The sequence below is a fragment of the Lottia gigantea genome (assembly GCF_000327385.1).
Source record: "Lottia gigantea unplaced genomic scaffold LOTGIsca_18, whole genome shotgun sequence".
NCBI lineage: Eukaryota > Metazoa > Mollusca > Gastropoda > Lottiidae > Lottia > Lottia gigantea.
The window spans coordinates 304,005-325,008 of record NW_008708301.1 but is presented as its reverse complement, the minus strand read 5'-3'; the positions used below and the strand labels follow the sequence as shown (position 1 = coordinate 325,008).

Below are 21,004 nucleotides of genomic sequence, written 5' to 3'. Positions count from 1 at the left end.
CTTCTGAAAACTGTGTAACACTTAGAGTCTATTGCTTTCTTCTATCTAAGATATCTACATCTAATAAGTCTTGTTTCTATTTTTGTAGACTGTTAAGACTGCTCTAAACAAAAGTTAGTTAAATATCTTTCAAGTATCTATCTAGTCACACGTTTGTAATACCAGGAAACTCCAAAGCCACACATATTGAATTTACCAAAAGAGGAACAATTTTTTAAAAACTTGAAACTAGTATGAAGGTCTGAAAACTCTGCTACACAAGTAATGGATAGACCGAGCAATATTTTTACTGTCAACTAACTCTGAAGGTATTACCAATGAAAACAGTTACCAATAACTACCAATAATTACCCAAAGGATTTAGTATATCTATTGACTCGTTCAATTGACTAATGAAATAAATCATAAATTCTATTAACTCACTTATAACGTGTCGTTTTCTACTGGAGCTGTATCTATTAAACTGGTACTTGACCTTCATATAGTACTATACTTTAAGTGTTATAGAAGTGTAATGTAGAAAAATTATTAATTAGAAATCAATGTGTGTAACTCATTAGCTTCCCTGACAAGGAGAAATCAAATGCAGTATTGAACCAACTAACTAAGATCTCGACAACGGACTATGATGTATGATCTCTTGTGGAATATAAATTCAATTTAGTGGAGGTTTTCAGTCATTCGGCTGACGAGAGAGAGTGAGGAGAGATCGAACAATGTTTCTCACCACAGTGAAATAATTTTGTTTGACATGTATAAATCAATATAAGCCAATTCTAGGATTAGTTTTCTTTTAACAAACTTTCTCATTCAAACCAGTAAAACTAAAATGGCAACTGAACATAAAAGAACTGTGGCATTAGCTGTTGACGAGAGTGAACATTCAGATAGAGCTTTTCAATGTAAGTTAAGTATTTTTCCTTATTTACTCTACAGAAAGAGTGTATATATCATCCAAAAGTGCCAGCTAACCTATTTTTAGAGAAAGCTTTTCTACAACTAGATTCCAGTTAAGGTTCAGTGCACAGATGTGTGGGTTTATTTCATGGAATATTAATGTTATACGACATCTCTGTGAGATGATGGCCCTGAGATTGATGACTGGCAGAAGATAATTTGCCATACAATCTAATATACGCTCACTGACAGCTTTGATTTTGAATAAAAATGTTTTGCAGTACAGTAACAATTACTAGTATGAAATATTCAACTCTCAGTCATACACTTCTGTTGATCTTTTGGGGGCGATACTAAATGATATTACCAAGTTTTGTCAATATCCGGCAAAAATCGTGCCTTTTATCGTTTACGGGCTAAAAATCGAAAGCGGTCAATAACTCCTATAGAACATTTTTCAATTTACAATAGGGTTCATCATCAAGTGATAACAAACAGTCCCACCAAGTTTCGTCAAAATTTGTCTGGAATTGTTCCTTTTAAAGTGCTAAAAATTGAACGCATCTTCAAGAAAAAGGGCAATAGCTCCGTACTAAATATTTTTCTGTTTTTGTTTTCAAGATTCATCCTTGGGTGATTACAAATACTCTCACCATGAAAAGTGCTCTTTGTAGAGCTTGAAGAAACATAAAATTAAGTAAACTGTAACACAGCGATACTGAAAATCTGTACAGACGTGACAAAACACACACTGAGAATGCAAATTGGTATTATACATATAGAGTCTACATTACGATTACGATCACGCTAACAATTACGTCAAATGTCCCAATTATGAACGAAAGTGGATAATAGTTATATCAATATTAGATCTACATAATACAACATTGCATAGCAAGAAATGAATAGCAGTAATAATACAATTATTGTATAATGACTGTAAAAAGTTTTGATTATAGAATTAAACCTAAAAATGAAAAGAATTCTAGGAATTACCAAGAAACTCAGAACTTCTCAACATGACGTATACTGATCTGGGTTACTGTTTAGATTCTTCGCTCTGCAGTTGTCCATCTGTAGACCTACATGTAAATGGGCAACGTCAATATTTAGGGACCCTTTACCGGTTGGCCCTTTTGTTTCCGACGTTATTTTAAAGGAATATTATCTCTTAGAATGGACATGAAATTTAATTCTCAAACTTTGTCGACAACTGTATATATTTATCGGTTGAACTAACCAGATGCCATGAATATGACGAAAATTCCACCAGGTTATTATTGAAACATGCTTCTAGGCGTTTTTCAATTTTTTTTTTTCAATCCACTGATGAACAAAACTCATTTAGACCCATCTGGTCATCTGAGAGGTAGTATACCTTTAATGATACCAGTCCAACTATTCGATTGCCGTCCAATGAAGTATAAGAATTTCTGTGATGCATCACAGTTTAAATAAGTTGGCTAATTGATATCTTGTCGAAAATAAATCTTATGAATATTCTTTAGAATAACGAGTTTCTTTAAAGTCGATTCCAGAACTCAATTTAGAACATCACGAGTTGTTTACAACAGAACTGTTATTCCCTTTATGTGATTCATATGAAATTTGATCCCTTGATAAAACATAGATAGTTTTAAACATGCAAATGGTATTCTATTTTATTTATCTGTAATGCTAGTGGGTTTTTAACGTTACTGAAACATATTATCAGAGATGAAAAAAAAACAGTCTTCGATGAAAATTGTTGAAGTCATTAAATTGTTTATATTGGATATTGGATAGATAATTGATATTATCATGCAAGATACACGGTGTATACCAAGACGGTAGATCTGTCTTAAGTTAAAAGGAATATTTCCTACCGAGTTCTTATGGTAGATATTGTAGAAGACAATCAATAGGATGAGACGGTAAATAGCCTCTGTTGACCACTCAATTATTCTAATTTTGACGAAAATTAACTTATACCAAGAAAGGTTTATTTTCAATCAAAAGTTGTTTCATCGTATTTTGACAATATTGATCTTGTTCTATATAAGCTTCATGTTCTATATGAGCTTTATGTTCTGTATGAGCTTTAGATTCTGTATGAGCTTTATGTTCTATATAAGCTTTATGTTCTATATGAGCTTTAGGTTCTGTATGAGCTTTATGTTCTGTATAAGCTCTATGTTCTATATGAGCTTTACGTTCTATATAAGCTCTATGTTCTATATGAGCTTTATGTTCTGTATGAGCTTTATGTTCTGTATAAGCTCTATGTTCTATATGAGCTCTATGTTCTGTATGAGCTTTATGTTCTGTATGAGCTTTATGTTCTATATAAGCTTTATGTTCTATATAAGCTTTATGTTCTATATGAGCTTTATGTTCTATATAAGCTTTATGTTCTATATAAGCTTTATGTTCTATATAAGCTTTATGTTCTATATGAGCTTTATGTTCTGTATGAGCTTTATGTTCTGTATAAGCTCTATGTTCTATATGAGCTTTATGTTCTGTATAAGCTTTATGTTCTATATGAGCTTTATGTTCTGTATGAGCTTTGTGTTCTGTAGGAGCTTTATGTTCTATATAAGCTCTATGTTCTATATGAGCATTAGGTTCTGTATGAGCTTTATGTTCTATATAAGCTTCATGTTCTATATGGGCTTTAGGTTCTGTGTGAGCTTTATGTTCTATATGAGCTTTATGTTCTATATGAGCTTTAGGTTCTGTATGAGCTTTATGTTCTATATGAGCTCTATGTTCTATATGAGCTTTATGTTCTGTATGAGCTTTATGTTCTATATAAGCTCTATGTTCTATATGAGCCTTCTGTTCTGTATGAGCTTTATGTTCTGTATAAGCTTTATGTTCTATATGAGCTTTATGTTCTGTATGAGCTTTATGTTCTATATGAGCTGTATGTTCTGTATAAGCTTTACAAAATCATAATAAATCATTTACGTTATGACATAAGTACCCTTGAAGTACACATTGAAAGCAAGGTTACTAAACAGTCAAAATGCTGCATTGTTTTATAAACACGATCTGGAAACACTCGTGGATTGGTCAGAAATCGTATTCCTTGGTAAAAGCACTTCAATGACCATGCGTATGTTGAATACAAACTTCCGGTTACACAATGGACCAGAAAAATGGGCAAGAATAACATAATTAGTAAAACGATGTTTTATATACATGTATCAGAATTCCGCGTTTGGAAAATTTAAGCATGACTACAAACCAATTGTTCAATCAGGAATTAGGCTACGTTGTTAATGTCAGACTCTTTATTAAATTTGTTTACAGACTTGTCTAAATTTAAATGTGTGGACTTGACAGAATGACGGATCACGGTGCTAAAACCGGTATTGATCAAAATTGTGAATAGGAACAAAGATACACGAGAATAGCTTATATGTTTAATTTAATTTCACTTTTGAGGTTATCGGTTATTGACACGGGTTTAAGTCCTTGCATAGGATCAGAATATGCATAGGTTAAACTTCACTCACCCCCAAGCAACCCTCCGCTACCCTCCCCTCACCCGACTCATATTTCACACATTCAAATAATGAAAATATTGCCAATGATGATTTGCTTTCTGCTACGAAAAATAGATTACCTATTAATATTAACGCAGAAATAGGGCTCCGTACACGAAAATTTGATATTGGATATAATATCATCGTTCTCCTTGAGAATATTTTATAAACAGTATAAGATTCTAAAGATTGGAGTATTTTACAAAGCTTTTATGTAATATCGCTTTTAACTAAACGCCAACCCAACAGAATAACACAACCGAACACAAAAGGACTAATTAATGAATGTTGGCATAGCATCAAAACATCACAGTTATTTTAAGAGGAATCATCCCAACTAAGTGGAAGAAACTCCTACCTCCAAGTAAAAACAATAATTGCAAACCGACATTGCCACTTGACCTGCACATAATTTGTTCAGTCTGACAGAAAATCATTATTGGACCGCAAATCTTACGGTTCGAGTCAAATAGTCATGAATCATGTCGCTAATCTTATTAGTAAAATCATTGTATCTTGTCACACTAAATAGTTTTAAATGAGAACAAATACGGAAATAAACAGAAATACAGCTGACCCAGTACTTAATCTTACATTTCTTAAACTGATATTCTATCTTGATAGTTTAATAGTTCTTAAACTCATTAACTCGAGCCACGAATATCAAGGCAAACCAATTACAATCAAACGATTCTTTATAAGAAGAATGCATGCTGATACTTCATACATAATAGATATTCTTTGATTACATGGAATTACTGAGGAAGATTCTAGGCTGATAAACATACGTGATTGCATAAACTATTCTGAATTTTCGTATGGAGATCGTCTAAATAAATAATAATTTTGTTGGGTTTGTTTTTCAGGGTATTGTGATCATATTCTAAAAGAAGGCGATCATGTTATATTGATACATGTACCAGAATCATATGATTTCACCATGGCAAGTATGTACATTTTTTTTTTGCATAAGAGACTTGATTACTATTTTTGTAAGGTAGTATAAGTACAGTAATTTATTACCATGGCGGGTAAGTATAAGAAACTTGGGAATTTAACAATGGCCGACAATTGGAAGTGTAACTAATAAAATCCAAGGATCTTTCCTGGCATATGCCGACGTTTAATAGAAAGCTAATAGTTTAACATGGTCATGGTCGTAACTAAGGTATTTTACTATGAGGTAAAGAGTTTTACATTGGCAGAGGAGTGAACGCTTTATTCCCATGATTCACTGTTGTAAAATCTGGTAGGTCCTTTGAAATGGAACATTGTCACATTTGACACATTTTTACAGGTCCAACAGCACTTGATCAATCATTACGTGAATTACAAGAACGTGTTAATAATTTGGAGAAAAAATATCAGGAAAAATTAAAAAATCTTAAGGTAAGTATTTTTTATTATTTGTAAGATGTCCGATTAATGATTACAGCATGAGCTTTATTGATTCACTCTTCTGGAACTAAATTAAAAAGTTTAATAGTCGGCAATATCGTTTACAAGAAGGATAAAACTGTCCTTCTATGATATTTTTTTTTATCAGGATCAGTTTCATAGTTTTGATATGTTATAACTTTACTAATGAACTATTTTGGAAAATTTAGCCCATGCTACTTATGTTGACATGATAAATTTGTTCAATTATACCAATTATACATTAGTATGTTGACTAATATGACATGTTTTGTTCACCGGGAAAGCGATGCGCAGACGGTGCTCACTTGTACCCAAGGACATGATTCTATTGTTTTCTAGAAAGTTTGTTGGCTACGACAAGCTAAGATAGAACGATGTGCAAAGTGGAAATGAATTTTCTTATGTTTCAGTTGACTGGTAAATTTCGAACAGGACATGGGAAACCAGGAGAAGTTATCATCCAGATATCCAAAGAAGAAGAAGCAGATTTAATAGTTACTGGAACAAGAGGTCTTGGAAAGTTTAGAAGAACCATTTTAGGAAGTGTTAGTGACTACATTGTACATCATTCGGCAGTACCTGTTCTCGTCTGTAGACACAAACCATCCCATTGACAGTAGTCTATAGTCGACTAACGAGGCGCGTTTACGTCGTAATATATGAGTTAAACGATAATTTCTCTCGAATGTTGTTAAAAAGCAAATTTTGACCTCTGGATCAGTTGTGTTAATATTGTCTCATAGCCAAATTATATTATCTTTCGTCTTCAACGAGAATTTTCTAGGATTATGTTTGTTAAATGTAATAAAATAAATGATTCCATCTCTTCTTTTTTCTCTGTATTAAATTTAGTAAAAGGGGTTCCCATTATCGCTTTGTTTCTATCACAAATTGGTCGTCATGATAATCAATTTATTCCTTATAAAGGTACAACAGAAACACGTTCAAGAACAGACATGTTCGTTGTTTAACGGTATGATAGTGGAAACATAATTTTCCATTAGTTTTTAATTTCTTGTGGACATGTACACAAAGTGGGCAATTACTGTGAAAGAAGAAGCAAGTTCTGAAAGGCACCTGCTTATCTGGTCATTTGGACCAGAAATGACCATTTTGTGAGATTGCAATTCCATATTCTTTCTTACAACTGGTGTTATGTCTCATTTATTTTCGGGCTTTTGATTCTCGTCACGAGTGAAGTTTGTGAATGTTTTTCGTGGAATTTATAAACACAAAAAAAAAATCAATTCATGCATTCCATATCACAGGCTGCAGTGTGGTAGTGATTCTTAGCAAACAAGTGGAGTCAAATGGTTGGCATAATATTTATACCGATATTCTTATAGATGTACATGTCTGTGGCTGGCATTCCCCGATCGAGTTTCATAATCATACAATCCTGTTCTATTATATGGAAAGTAGTCTAGAATACATTCCATGTGATTTTTATAATGATCTACATTGAAGATTCTAGCTAATCTATTTTAAATTGTTTGCTATATTGATAGGTGGCAGGTTGAAAGGAATGATAGGTGAATATCAAATTCAACATTTTTCATCAAAACGAACATATTTTATTTTCTATCACCAACATACATTTATTCAACATTCACACTTTTCATTCATAATATAATACAATAAGGCAAATAATAATAATGAAAAATAATGGATATGCAATTTATTTGATCCTCAAAAGCAATTTTTTCCAAATACCTTAGGTATTTTATACACAACTGTTTTTTTTATAGGGACAGGTTCGCCATTTAGTCTCAGAAACAGGATTTTGTAACTAAGCGTATAGTGATATACTAAGAAATAGTGATCACAGCTCATCGTAAAAATCTTAGCCTTCAAATCAATGTGAATTATCCGCTACTTGTCATTTCTGGAGACTCTGTCATATATAGAAAAGGCATAATAATATATAGAAAAGTGAAATTCTTAGTTGTTGTTTTTATACATTTCTAGCACTATTTACATATATTCAAGAGCCAAAATCAACCCCCGAAAATGACGAATCTGTCCCTTAAATGAAATTGACATTCTTACTTTATTTTCACTGTAAGATTCAGATTGCTATGATTAGTATTATAACAAAAATTAATAACTGTAACAAATCTCAGTGGATTCACTATTACTTTTATTTCTTCAATTTACAAGCTTACCTGATATCTAATGACTAACAAAAGAAACTAAAATAATCATTTCAAATTATATCCTTATTTTTTAGATCTTTCTGTTACAAATTTCCAATCTTTTATTATCTTCAGACACCCAGCGACTCATCATTAGATACTTTCCTGTCGTTTGATATATAGATTGAATACTACAGATAAATGAGATTACAGATTTCAACTAGAACTGGGAACAGCTCTGAGCATGGCACTAGACTTTATTCCTATAGATTTTTTGGAACTTTTCGAAATCCCCCCGCCCCCTTGCTTTTATACCTACCATTAGTGGACAAAAAAATAAAACTCTTGTATATCTAGTATATACATAATTAACATAATTACACTCCAGAAATATACTGCAGAATCTAAGCAGTCAGTAAATTTCATTAATCATTCACATAATTCATATTATTAATTTTTAATAGGTATTAAATAGAGCATCATTGGGTATCTGAGGTTGAACATTCAAACACTTCTCTTTCTATAAATGTACATGTCCAAAATATAATTCTAACCATGAAATACACTGGTCTCTGGGAATCCAGAATTTATTATAAATAATATACTCTAGGAAGCCAATAATATAACCTATAAAGATATCACTGGTATGATGTCTACCTAATAACAGTCGAGATATACTGACTGCTACTGACCAGGTTAAAACACCCAATACTGCACACCAATTTTGTAAATATTTATTTAAGAAGAAAAAAGCTAGCATGGCTGCTCTTGTAGCATGACCAGAAGGGAATGAATAGGTATCCACAGATATTGTAGCAAACATGTCCATTTGATTGGCAGGAGGTCTTGGTCTTCTGAACACCATTTTTAAAACAGCTACAACTATACAGTCAAAGATTAAAGCTGAAAAACAAAGTTGGTCAAAATCTTTATTTTACGACTAATGACATGATAATTCAGCAATAACTACATGCAAGAAGGTCACAGTACAGTGAAATCTAATATATTAACAGCACATTGGCCAATTTTGACAGATTTCAGATTTTGATACTGAAAAGTGAAAAGGTGGTAGCAATTATTTAGCAGACTATGCTTACTCTTTTCAAAATACCTGCTGGTATTACCATCCATTACCGGTAGCATAAAACTTTTACTCTTGATTTTGCCCTTCTTTGGACCAGATTTTTGTTCAATGGAATTATTATTACATCCATTTAAATTTGAATGATGAATCATATAATTGCTCTAAAAGATTTAAGTCAGATGCAATATGGACACCTTGTGTCTAGTATTTGAAAAACCTCTACGAGAAGTTGCCACAAAAATTTCAAAATAACACACTTCCAAATCTTTTATTTAATACTACTTTTTTTCTTTTAAAGACAGATTTTAATTAGATCATAATAAAGACTATCCAAATCCTTGAGGTAGGAAGCTAGACGATTTTACTTGTTGATTATAAGCTAATTAGTAAAATCAAGGATTAAATCATAAAACTAAAATAATCAGCTAAGTGGATTTAAGTTAAGCCTTTTTAAATTAAATCTCATTACTTAAAATTTATAATTCAATTAGCTATACATTTATGCATTCAGGTGGGAAATTAATAATAAAACTCTCAATTAAGGTATTTCATAATTACAAGTAGCCGGCAATGAAACTGTATGTAAGATAAAGATAGTGAACAACAAACAGCAATTGGAACTCGTGAGGTACATTTACAATGCATGCTTAAGTAAGCTTAGAATCTTATATATCTAATGAAAAAGATTGTATACATACATTTCTAAGCTAACTTTCTAAAGTTTATTCGTTTAAATCGCTTACATAAACTCTTAATTTGCTTTTTAGTAAAGGACACATAAACATAAATCAGAATTGAATACAATTCTTCTAAAAACATAACCTGTTTCATTACAGATCTATATCACAATGTTTATAATGGTTTACATGCTTACAATTCTCAACCTTAATAAAGGAGATTTGTTGTGTAAAAACTGTTTGAAATACTTACCAAAGAATAAATTAACAAGGAGCTCTACATCTTGTTCTCTATGAACACATAAGAAAAATATAACATTTGCAACCAGCCATGGTACACCATGACAACTTATTTCTAACAGCTTCATTAATGGCCTCAATCTACCAAACTTAGATTCTTTAGCAGCACATACTCCCCATGCTTTGGTATATTCTACATCTAGCTTGTGGAGATAATGCCAGAATCCTTCTTCGATTTCTGCAACAACATTCAGCTCGTCAGTAGATCTATCTCCATTTTTCTTAGTCAGATTTTCAATTTCTTGACTGTTTATGTGAGAAATTTCTCCTGGCTTGGTCCGTTTTCGCGCTAAATCTTCTGCCATTTTGTTATCAAGTTTCCGTGAAATGATTGAAAGTATTAAATCAAACAGGTTTCATAACAAATTATTATTTAATCAATTTATAAAGTCAACCTTAATTTTGGACTTCGGTCTTTTTTCACTTTGTTTACAACTCAACAAAAAAGGGAAAATCCATTCGAATAGAATTATGGGTAATAATAGTCTCTAAACAAATTGTTATTGTTATTGTCGGAGATTTTATTTTTGAAAATGAATTGAAACTGTCGTAAAATTTTTACGCTTGATTGACAAAAGTAAATATAAAGAAAGAAATAAATAAAAGAAACACAAAACAAAACAATTTGATCCTTCTTAGCGATTTGTGTTAGAGAGTATTTGGGTTGTCAACAAAGGCGTGCCTGGCAACAGCAGACGACGCAAATCAGCTGTTTTCTGTTTTTAGGATTAAAAAAAAAGTTGAGAGAAAACTTTCAAAATGAAGATCCAAGGTTGTTCAAACATTTTTGCTACTTATTAGATACAACGGCCAAACAAGTTTGCATTTAATTTTGAAGAAAATCTTTAAAAAATTCGGTGGGTGTATCTATTTCCACCAGCGCTCTCAAATTTGCCAAAACGGCTTTGGAAGTCGCAAATGGAAGATCCTTCGGGTAAAATGGGAACAGTTTCGTCGAGAAGAAATACAATCGTTGTCAAAGCCTCTTCTCCAAAAGGAATGACTGAAAAAATAAGGATTATAAACTTAGAAGCAAAAATAGACAACGAACCAACTCATGTCGACGAAAGTTCGTCTGCTGTTTTAAAATACAGAACTCCAAATTTCCGGTAAGCTAATTTTGATTATCATACTTTACAAACTCTTATAGTTGACTTGTCGAGGGCTAGATCTACTAAACTAAAGTCTATAAGTAGCAGATTTAATCTTATTTCATATTCTATTATTGTATGGTATTGGAGGAGACTGGAATACCAAATTCTAATTATTTTTTAAAGACTAACTTTTACATTTCGGATATCTACACTATAGGCCCATCCATATGAAAGGAAGGATGTAGGCTAATCTCCGAGAAATATACTACCAGGTAACCAGGCTAAATTTGAATTCACATGTAGAACTAAGCTTACTCTAATACTATTATTATATTTTTGCAGGGCAACAGCTTCAATTGAAATGGCACCACTTGAAGAAGGTGAGAAATGGAAAGTTGGATGGATTCAAGCTTGCACTGATATGATGTTCCATAATACATATGGAGAGGATGGATTGTAAGTTCTAAGATTAAGATTTTATATTCTTCAATTAAATCATATCATCTGCCCTTGAAATAATATGTTTTTTTTTCATCTTAAACTTACCTCGAAATTGAATGAGCTTACTTGTTATGACTCAATAGCTTTTGGAAAACTTGAAACACTGAACGACTTCTTTGATCATATTATGATTATGGTTGAAAATGTGTTTGTTTAAAGTTGACTTTTTTCTACCATTTGTATCTGTTTTCATTTTATTTTTCTAGTACAAGTTGGGAGTTTCCTGAATTAACAAGTGGGAAACAAATTATGATCAGTGACTGTGATGGAAGACATTATCCATGGTATGGTTCGCGCAATGAAACAGCCATATTTGAAGGCTTTTCAGATGTTTGTCAGACAGCAACTATAACCATGAATGACAATTTTCATCCTCATGTCACATGGCGAAATCCAGCAAATCGAAACCAATCTAGTCCAAATCTAACTCATATTATCCGTGATCAGAGTTTTTATGTTTGGTTAGTTGTATGGAACATGTCCTCAATGAAATCATTCATTCTACAAACAATTCAATGGAGAATGGAATTAGAAATAGAGGTTGATCCATCCAAGAGTTTAGGTCACCGAGCAAAATTAATCAGTAACCCAGTTCCAAGACAACCTATACTTTTAGACAAAAATGTGCCTATACCACGCTGTGCCTTGGTGCCACCAAATGCAAACAGTGCTCAAATGTTAGTATGGAGAGCTGCAAGTAGCCGACCTTTGTGTATCATCCCCCCAGTTTGGTCTGCAGATGAAAAAGATAAGTCTAAAAAGGCTAAAAGTAAATTATGAATTTTTGAAACAACATTTTGATGACCAAAGAAGAAACTAGTCAAGTTAGAAGAGAATAAAAACTGAATTTACTTACTTCAAGCATCAGTATTTATATGGGTTTTTAGGGAATAAGTTTATTATTTGTATTTTATTATTTTACATTTTACAAGAAATCAAAACTTTAAACAAGTCTTTCATTGGTGATAATATTTTAGACAAGTATATTTTACACGTATTATATAGAGATTATTTATTATTTTTACATATTTTTCTAAATATTTATAACTGCCATATTGCCAAACTGTTACTTTATACACTTGATAGAATGAAAGGAAAAATGTTTGTTTATTTGTTTGTTATGTGATAAACAGTACCAGTACCGGTAAGCCTAATTATATCGTGATAGACAAACGTCATTGTGATCAATATTATGTGATGCAACTATTATTGTTATACATACTTATTTTAATGCGATACACATGATTGTGATGAATATGTTATAGAAACATAATTCTCATACATAAAAATATCTGATAGAAGTACGTGTGAATGAAGTGTAGTAGTATGGGTAAAGTGTGATAGCGTGTGTGATGAAGTGTGGTAGATAGTGTGGTTGATGATGTATGTGTGGTAGGTAGTGTGGTTGATGATTTGTGGTAGGTAGTAAGAGTAATGTGTGAGTGATGAAGTGGTAGTGTGTGTGAGTAATGTGTGATAGCGTGGGTGATGAAGTGTGGTAGGTAGTATGAGTAATGTGTGAGTGATGAACTGTGGTAGGTAGTATGAGTAATGTGTGAGTGATGAAGTGTAGTAGATAGTGTGGTTGATGATGTGTGATAGTGAGTGTGAGTGATGTGTGATAGTGTGAGTGACGAAGTATGGTATTATACATTTTGTTATCTAACATATTATTCATTTGCCAATAAAGGTGTTGTTATTGTTAATCTTTTTTTCTTAACCATGTGGACTCCCGTTACTAGAGTTTTTATACGCCCACATGGAAATGTGGACGTATGTTGCTTTCGTCCATGTCCGTCGGTCCGATCACATATATAATAGGCGTGATATAGGCTACAGTTTTTATCCGATCTTGATGAAACTTGGTATGCATGTATATATTGATGAGATCTCGGTCAAGTTCGAAAATGGTAATAATCAGATGAACGGTTTCAGAGTTACTGCCCTTGACTTAGTAAAAACGCGTCAAATTTCGATTGTAAGCACGATAGAGAGTACAGTTTTTATCCAATCTAGATGAAACTAGGTATGCATGTATATATTGATGAGATTTCAGTCAATTTCGAAATTGGCAACAATTGGATAAAGGGTTTCGGAGTTATTGCCCTTGACTTAAGATATTTTGAAAATTCATTATTAAGCCAATAAAGAATTTGTTATCATTTCTGACAGCTGGTAGTGGGCGTATGTTACCTTGCTTGGCAAGCAATCTTTTCAAGAGTCTTTTAAATTAGATTGATGTATTTTCAGCTTCCTTTTCAGAAATTGCGTTTTGAATCTTAGCTTTGTTGAGGACTAAATCAGGTATAGGCTAGTAGAGTAGGACACAAAACTCAATTTCATTTATCTAGAGGTAAGGTAGCCCCTTTCCAAAATTTACCTAAGTAGAACGGTAAGAAAAAGTCCCAATAACTAATTATAATAGTGTAAAGCGAGAATCACATTAGTAACTCGTTTATATACGGATAACATTATCGTCAATATAGCCTGTGAGTAGACCTTTATTAATACCATGCTATTCACTCCCTAATCGTATCATTGTTTACAAGCAAACTATTTAGAAACACAACCAATGTTGTTTTTGGTGTTACTGGAACAACGTTGTGATCTTATCATGTCATAGTGACATGCTGACCATATGACTTTCGTACATGATTTAATATGCTGATAAGATATCTGTCTGTATAAATAAAGATCAGCAATGAGACCTTTTATCGGACGGCACGTAATCAACATGTTCCTTCTTTTGCTGGTTCTACCGGGATTGGTCGTAGCACAGAATCTTCTGCAGAATCCTGGTTTTGAAAGCACCAATAGTTGGAGTTGTAATTTATGTACTGGATCTTTGTCTTCAGATAAGCATGGTGGTTCTCACAGTTATCACGTTACCAAGAGGTAACGACATTACATATTTCATAGACTTACTGTAGAAAACATTATTGGAAAATGTAGGTAATTTAAGTTGTGCAAAAGCGAAGATGGACTAATTGCACTAAAACCTTACAGAAACCTACCAGGTATTCACCCTTCCTGGCAGCTGTCTGCTATTTGATTGCCTAATTCCTTATGCAAATGTTTCATAATAACTCTTGTTGCTTTCCAACTTCGAAATTCGAACAAAGATTTTTCACCCCTGCTTTAAGAGATCACGTATTTCAATGGTTTATTGAGTCTCTTGAATTACACCTTTTGTATTTTTCCATTTATGCCATAGACAACATGATTGGTCTGGGGTAGCCCAAGAAGTACATCCCCAATCTGGGCAATTTTACTACTTTAAAATATGGGTAAAGATACTGAATACTGCTAATGGTAAACAATACCATGAAATACAGAGCATGTTAGATATAGTAGATAATAATGGTAAATATACCAACAATACTTTTATATACGTTTTAACTTATTATTATGCTAACGGAATTCTTATACATACACAACCTCAAGAAATTTGATTCTTATAAGGCCTTTATTACTGATGAAAAACAAAAAATTAAATTATTATTTTCCATAGACTCACTAAATCAGATGTTCCAGAAAATGGAAAAGTCGACGTCTTGGTTATCAAATTTAATTACGACCATTCTTTTTAAGGGAAACATAAGTATGGCATTGCTGGGACAAGTAAATTTGTCAAACCTGGACAATGGCAATTATCAAATTTAATTACGACCATTCTTTTCAAGGGAAACATAAGTATGACATTGCAGGGACAACTAAATTTGTCAAACCTGGACAATGGCATTTAATTGGTGGAGATTATCACATACCAGTCAATAGTAAGTTTTCTTATTTGCGAATTTAAAAAATATTTTAAATACCCTTAGAACACCGAAACAAATAATATTTCATTATAAATTGTTCTTTACAACGGTCTTCAAAGGATGCTGTAAAATCCCACAGTACAAATTATAGTTCGCTATATATTACAGTGTAGTTCTCTTTCTGGCAGTTTTAACTGTACATTTCATATGGATATGGGGAATTGAGGTTCTAATGTTATTTTGTGGGAAAATTTCTCAGAGCTTTTTTGATACTATTTCTTGATTCTTCAAATTCCATTCCAGCCAAATCGGTGAGATTCTACGTACAGGTTCCAGAAGTGGGTGTAAATTATTTAGCTGATGATGCTGAAATAACTCTAGTTCATCGGATATCAAACTTTGTTGGTGATGCCAACAGTCGTATTGATCATCTGAGGAAGGCCAACCTTGATATCAGGTAAAAGTTATGTAATTATTTGAAGAAGAAATACAGGAATATATTTTCACATTCTTAATCACAAAAAGTTATCGTCTTAAAACAGTAGTCAATATATTATATTATTCAATTGGATTTATTTTCATCATAAGTTAATACAAATGTGTGTATCATTATTTCAGTTTACAAGGAAGTAGTTCACCAAGTGGTCTAAAAGTAGAGGTAAGATGATGAATTGGTTGTTATAATCTTTTGTTATCACTTAAAATATTGCTATTTATCTCCATTTATGCTGCCTCTATTCATTAATCGCTGTCAAATCGCATTAACTGCGTTGTCTTTTCCGCCTATCTATTTATTGCTTCTATTATTATTATATTATGTTGCCTTTCAGATTCAACAACTGAAAAGCGAATTTGGATGGGGTTCGGCTGTAAATGTTAATAATATCCACGATTCAGCTCATCACGCTTACCAGAAGTTTTTCTATGATACTTTTGAGTGGGCTGTTTTGGAGAATGCTTTAAAATGGCCAGCTTTAGAGGGAAGCAAGGTGGGTACTAGTCATTGATCATAATCCCAGATTCCCCCTGTAACAAAGTCCACAGACAAAATGTTTTTACTATTGTATCATGGTCAATGCCTGTTTTAAACTTTTTTAATCTTTTGTCAGTGCTACTGAACATCTGTTTGACAGTTCTACTGAACAGTCGCGTTTGACAGTCTTACTGAACATATTCTTGACAGCTCCACTGAACATCTATTTGACAGTTCTACTGAACACCTGTTTGACAGTCTTACTGAACATCTTTTTGACAGCTCTACTGAACATCTGTTTGACAGTTCTACTAAACATCTGTTTGACAGTGCTACTGAACATCTGTTTGACAGTGCTACTGAACATCTGTTTGACAGTGCTACTGAACAAATTTTCCTAACAGCTTGAACATAGGTTACATCCTAAGTTCATCTACTTTCAGGGTCATTTCAGTCCAACAAAAGCTCTACATGCCGTTGATGCTATGTTAGCTAAAGGGTAAGTATATTGTTATCGAACAAATATTGAGGAATTTCAATTAAAGAGAGAAAAGGTAATCAATAATCAAAATGCAAATGGTCTGCACGTTATCATTGCATAAAATGTGAAACTGAAAATCAAATGCAATTTAACGAAGAAATACTTTGAAGGCTTGAACTGAGGTTACATTACCCTATTCAACTCTATAAATTTATCTTGCAGAATAAAGGTCAGAGGACATAATATATTTTGGGGTGGTGGAAACAAGATTCCACGGTGGCAGAAATCGATGTCTGGTGCAGAACTGAAATCAGTATTGGAAAAACACATCCAGGATATGACTAAAACATTTAAAGGAAAGTAAGGCTTGTTCTTGTATTAAATATTGTGTATATTTCCATGATCTTAGTATTATTTCAGGCGGACAAAAAATATGCCGATGGTGCAGAAAACTCACCTGTGTGATCACAAACTAACAAACTATTTCGATAACAGTTATGTGTATCTGGTTGAGCGTACAGTGAAAATGTCCAATAAGTGTTGATCGGTTATGACAGCAGATTATTATAATGGTCTCTTTCAGATTTCAACACTGGGATGTAGAGAATGAGAATATCCATCTACATTACTATGAGGATATACTTCATGATCCAGATATCACCCAATGGATGTTTCGAGAAACACATCGACTAGATCCACACACTAAATGTTATTTAAATGATTACAGTGTTGTTAGTAGCAGATTGTCAACTTTGGTAAGTTAAGAGTTAACATAGGGGCAGGCATTGCGAATAACATTAGATTAATTATTTATTCGTATTCTTAACAATTCCTTCCATCACCAAGAGGGAGCTGCTTCATCAAGTTGTATCCGGTTTGATGTACATGTATTTTGTTCTGAATAACTACAATTTGTTTTTCAGGCCTATCTTGACCAAGCTTTAAAATTCAAAGCTGCCGGTGTTCCAGTAGGTGGTATGGGAATTCAAAGTCATCTGGGAAAAAACCCAGATCTTACGATCATTAAGGTTAGAAAATTAAAAGTAAACACAACTACATTTGGTATAAAGCATGATGATGGGTGGGCGAACCACAAAGATTATTCACCTTATCATAATTATGTTCAATGACCATCCATCTCAGTTTGTTAGTTTGTAGATTTTGTCTTGGCGTACTATCTACGACACTTAATGAATCATATTGTAGAAAAGGCTTGACGAGGTCGCCAAAGCGGGATATCCCATCTGGATAACAGAATTAGATATTAATGAATCAGATGAAAACAAGAAGAGTAAGAATTATGAAGATGTTATGAGACTGTATTTTAGTCACCCGGCTGTACATGGTGTTATGTTCTGGGGTTTCTGGGATGGTCGACATTGGAGACCAAGTGCAGCTTTAGCTAATGGTGATCATGTTACGGTAAGCAAACAAAAGGCGGTTTCAATAAAGAGAGGAGAGTATCAAATAAATTCTTCATCCAAAAGTATCTATTCCACCTGTTTCAAATCGGCACTACGGGGTTATAACAGTTTAAATTTAAGATACTTAACAAAAAAACACAAATGAATAATTACAGACTCTGAGCCGTTCGAATTGTTCAAATCTGTAAGTCAAAACAATGGAAACACTAGAACTCCTTGCATATGACTGACAAAGGAATATATCTAGCAGTTGTGTTTCATTCGGCTATTTCTTAACCCATCACTCTTTTCAATTACAGCCAAATGCTGCCGGAAGAAAAGTTCAAAACCTTTTACAAAAGGCATGGAGAACCAACGAGACCCGTGATATTCAACATGGTCAAAAACTTCATATTCGAGCTTTTAAAGGAAATTACAAGCTATTAGTACATCATAATGGTAATATGATACATTCTCAGAATTTTAGTCTCAATTCCAATGGTAACAGTTTAAATATCAACCTCAGTGGTTCCGGTGAGTATACTCAAATTTTTGTTGCATTATGAAAATCTCAATCGTCAAACTCACATGCGAAAATATTCTCAACCAATGAAATCAAGTATTGATGTTTGATTTTACTGTTAAGATATTATTGTCAACGTCCAGTTTAGAAATTTCAGTATGCTTTCGTGTGATTTTTACATTATGTACCAAAGACGTGAACCAGAATAGGTGGATTTAAATATCAATTGCAGCTAAATAATAACCAAATTTCATAGCTTTAGTTGGCTAGTCTTAAGAGTCTGGATCATATGGAAAACTAACCTGACCTAATCGGTACATTTGATTGTAATCAGTTCCAATTTAATGATGGTTATTTCTATACTATCTTTGTATTTTTATAGTTTTTCAGTTTATTATTATTATTATTATACCAATTTTCATCAATATCAACAGAAAATTGTGATGTTTATATAATTTCAGGCACCAATCCCCATGTCGACCATGTTTTAATTGGTTAACAACATTTCAAAAAGACTGTTTCTTATGATTTGGATCAAAGAAATTCTTTCAAACAATGTACATTAAAATGGATTAATAAAGGGACATTTTGAACTTTGAGAGTAAGTGTCACATGCCATTGTAAAACACAATCAGCTTACTCTTAATCAGAATGACAAAAATACGTTGTTTCTACGAGACTTATGCCACATGCCCACACTCGTTTAATACAGTTGGATAAGTACTGGCAGGAGTGCTGTTATCGGGATCACATGGATGCACAGGGGAACAAGCTGCTACGAATCAATACTCCAGAAAGATTCCTAAGCTACAGTCACTCTTTGAGACAGAAAATAGTGGGCGTATAAAAATACGTCTGGGCAATATTATAATACAGGCAAAGTATAAATATCTATAAGTTGATTAATTATATTTCATGATTATGTAAGAAGAATACACAATGATTTACAAAAATACCGTAGATATAACAACATTACTTATTGTTATCTATAACTGGAAAATGATGAGGATGTTCTGAAATAAACAAAACACAATAAATAAGTTGATCACATTCCACGCTTATTAGTTAACTCCCGAGATTTCATTTTGATAGAAGCTAACACAATCATACCATTAAGAGAAGGAAGTTAATATATATATATATAAACACAACAAAATTGTTCAACTACAATTTTTTCTAGACTGCCCTAAGAGTCGAAAAATTTTGAAAATTGCTTAAAATATTACTGTTTGAAGACAATTTCGACCAATTGATATTGTTTATTGTTAAGTCTCTAACATTTCAAACTACAATTTATAAACTTACCCAAATGATGGAGGATTATTTGAACTTCCAAAGGCTGAAATCCGAAGTATTTGAACATGTAATATTTACATCTAAAACCTAATTTACAGATAATCAACAGATAAACTAACAATGCTCAATTTCATATCACAGTAATGCAAAAAAAACTGATGGGGTACACATTTTAAGATATACTGGAAGATGAAGTGCTGCGCATTATATATGCAATTATACGGTACATGGAATTTCAGATAGTAAAGAAACAATTAGCCAAGGTAGAATTTAGACAAACATTAAGAGCACATTAAGTCATTCCAACTTTCAGCATTTTCATTGCTTGAAGAACTAGAGACTGTCCACAATCTGAAATCACTAGCATCAATATAAACATTGAAATTTCTACATGTTTACTATCAAATATAGTTCCATTTTGTCTGATGTCAGGATAGGCGCTGCCATAAACAGAGAGGTGAAAATATTCTTTATTTACCTGGCTGTTGTTGACCTCCAAATAAAGGACTTCCAAAACTAGTTTGACTTCCAAATCCACTGCTTGACTGGCCTATAGATCCAAATGTTGGTACTTGTGTATTCTGAGCTAAACTACCAAATGTCGGACTTGTAGCTGCTGTATTAAATCTTAAATATAACCCAGACATTGGTAATCATCTTCCATATTTATTTACCCCAATTGCCTGTATCAAAGCAAGCACTAGACACCCAACTTTATTACATATAATTTTTTTTACCAAAACTTGTCTGTTTAAAAACAAGCAATAGATATATATTTACAACTTCTTATGTCTGCTTAAATTAAACTTTCCCTTGACATTTTATTGAGATTGATATATTATTGTAGCTATTAAGAAATAAATCTCACCCACTAAACCCAGTTCCTCCAGCACTAGGTGATGTTGAACCAAAAGTAGCGGGAGATCC

General features: G+C 32.7%; 4 protein-coding genes across 4 annotated transcripts; 2 read left to right on the top strand and 2 right to left on the bottom strand.

Annotated features, from left to right (window-relative positions):
- Nucleotides 1-2,862: 2,862 nt before the first annotated feature.
- On the bottom strand, nt 2,863-3,399 carry LOTGIDRAFT_113941 (hypothetical protein; the record flags this gene model as incomplete). The annotated part of the gene is made up of 1 exon (XM_009052121.1): nt 2,863-3,399. A coding segment is annotated over one exon (537 nt), but the record flags the coding sequence as incomplete, so codon positions are not given.
- Nucleotides 3,400-8,561: 5,162 nt separating this feature from the next.
- Nucleotides 8,562-10,188, bottom strand: LOTGIDRAFT_84823 (hypothetical protein; the record flags this gene model as incomplete). The annotated part of the gene is made up of 2 exons (XM_009052087.1): nt 8,562-8,887; nt 9,999-10,188. Coding segments are annotated over 2 exons (516 nt in total), but the record flags the coding sequence as incomplete, so codon positions are not given.
- An 856-nt stretch (nt 10,189-11,044) lies between these two features.
- Nucleotides 11,045-12,420, top strand: LOTGIDRAFT_113796 (hypothetical protein; the record flags this gene model as incomplete). Its single annotated transcript, XM_009052120.1, has 3 exons — nt 11,045-11,154; nt 11,482-11,595; nt 11,847-12,420. The coding sequence occupies 3 exons, from the start codon at nt 11,045-11,047 to the stop codon at nt 12,418-12,420; spliced, it is 798 nt and encodes a 265-aa protein (XP_009050368.1).
- A 3,706-nt stretch (nt 12,421-16,126) lies between these two features.
- Nucleotides 16,127-18,824, top strand: LOTGIDRAFT_114181 (hypothetical protein; the record flags this gene model as incomplete). Its single annotated transcript, XM_009052119.1, has 6 exons — nt 16,127-16,400; nt 17,038-17,215; nt 17,439-17,610; nt 17,779-17,883; nt 18,062-18,277; nt 18,579-18,824. The coding sequence occupies 6 exons, from the start codon at nt 16,127-16,129 to the stop codon at nt 18,822-18,824; spliced, it is 1,191 nt and encodes a 396-aa protein (XP_009050367.1).
- Between the last annotated feature and the right edge of the window lie 2,180 nt (nt 18,825-21,004).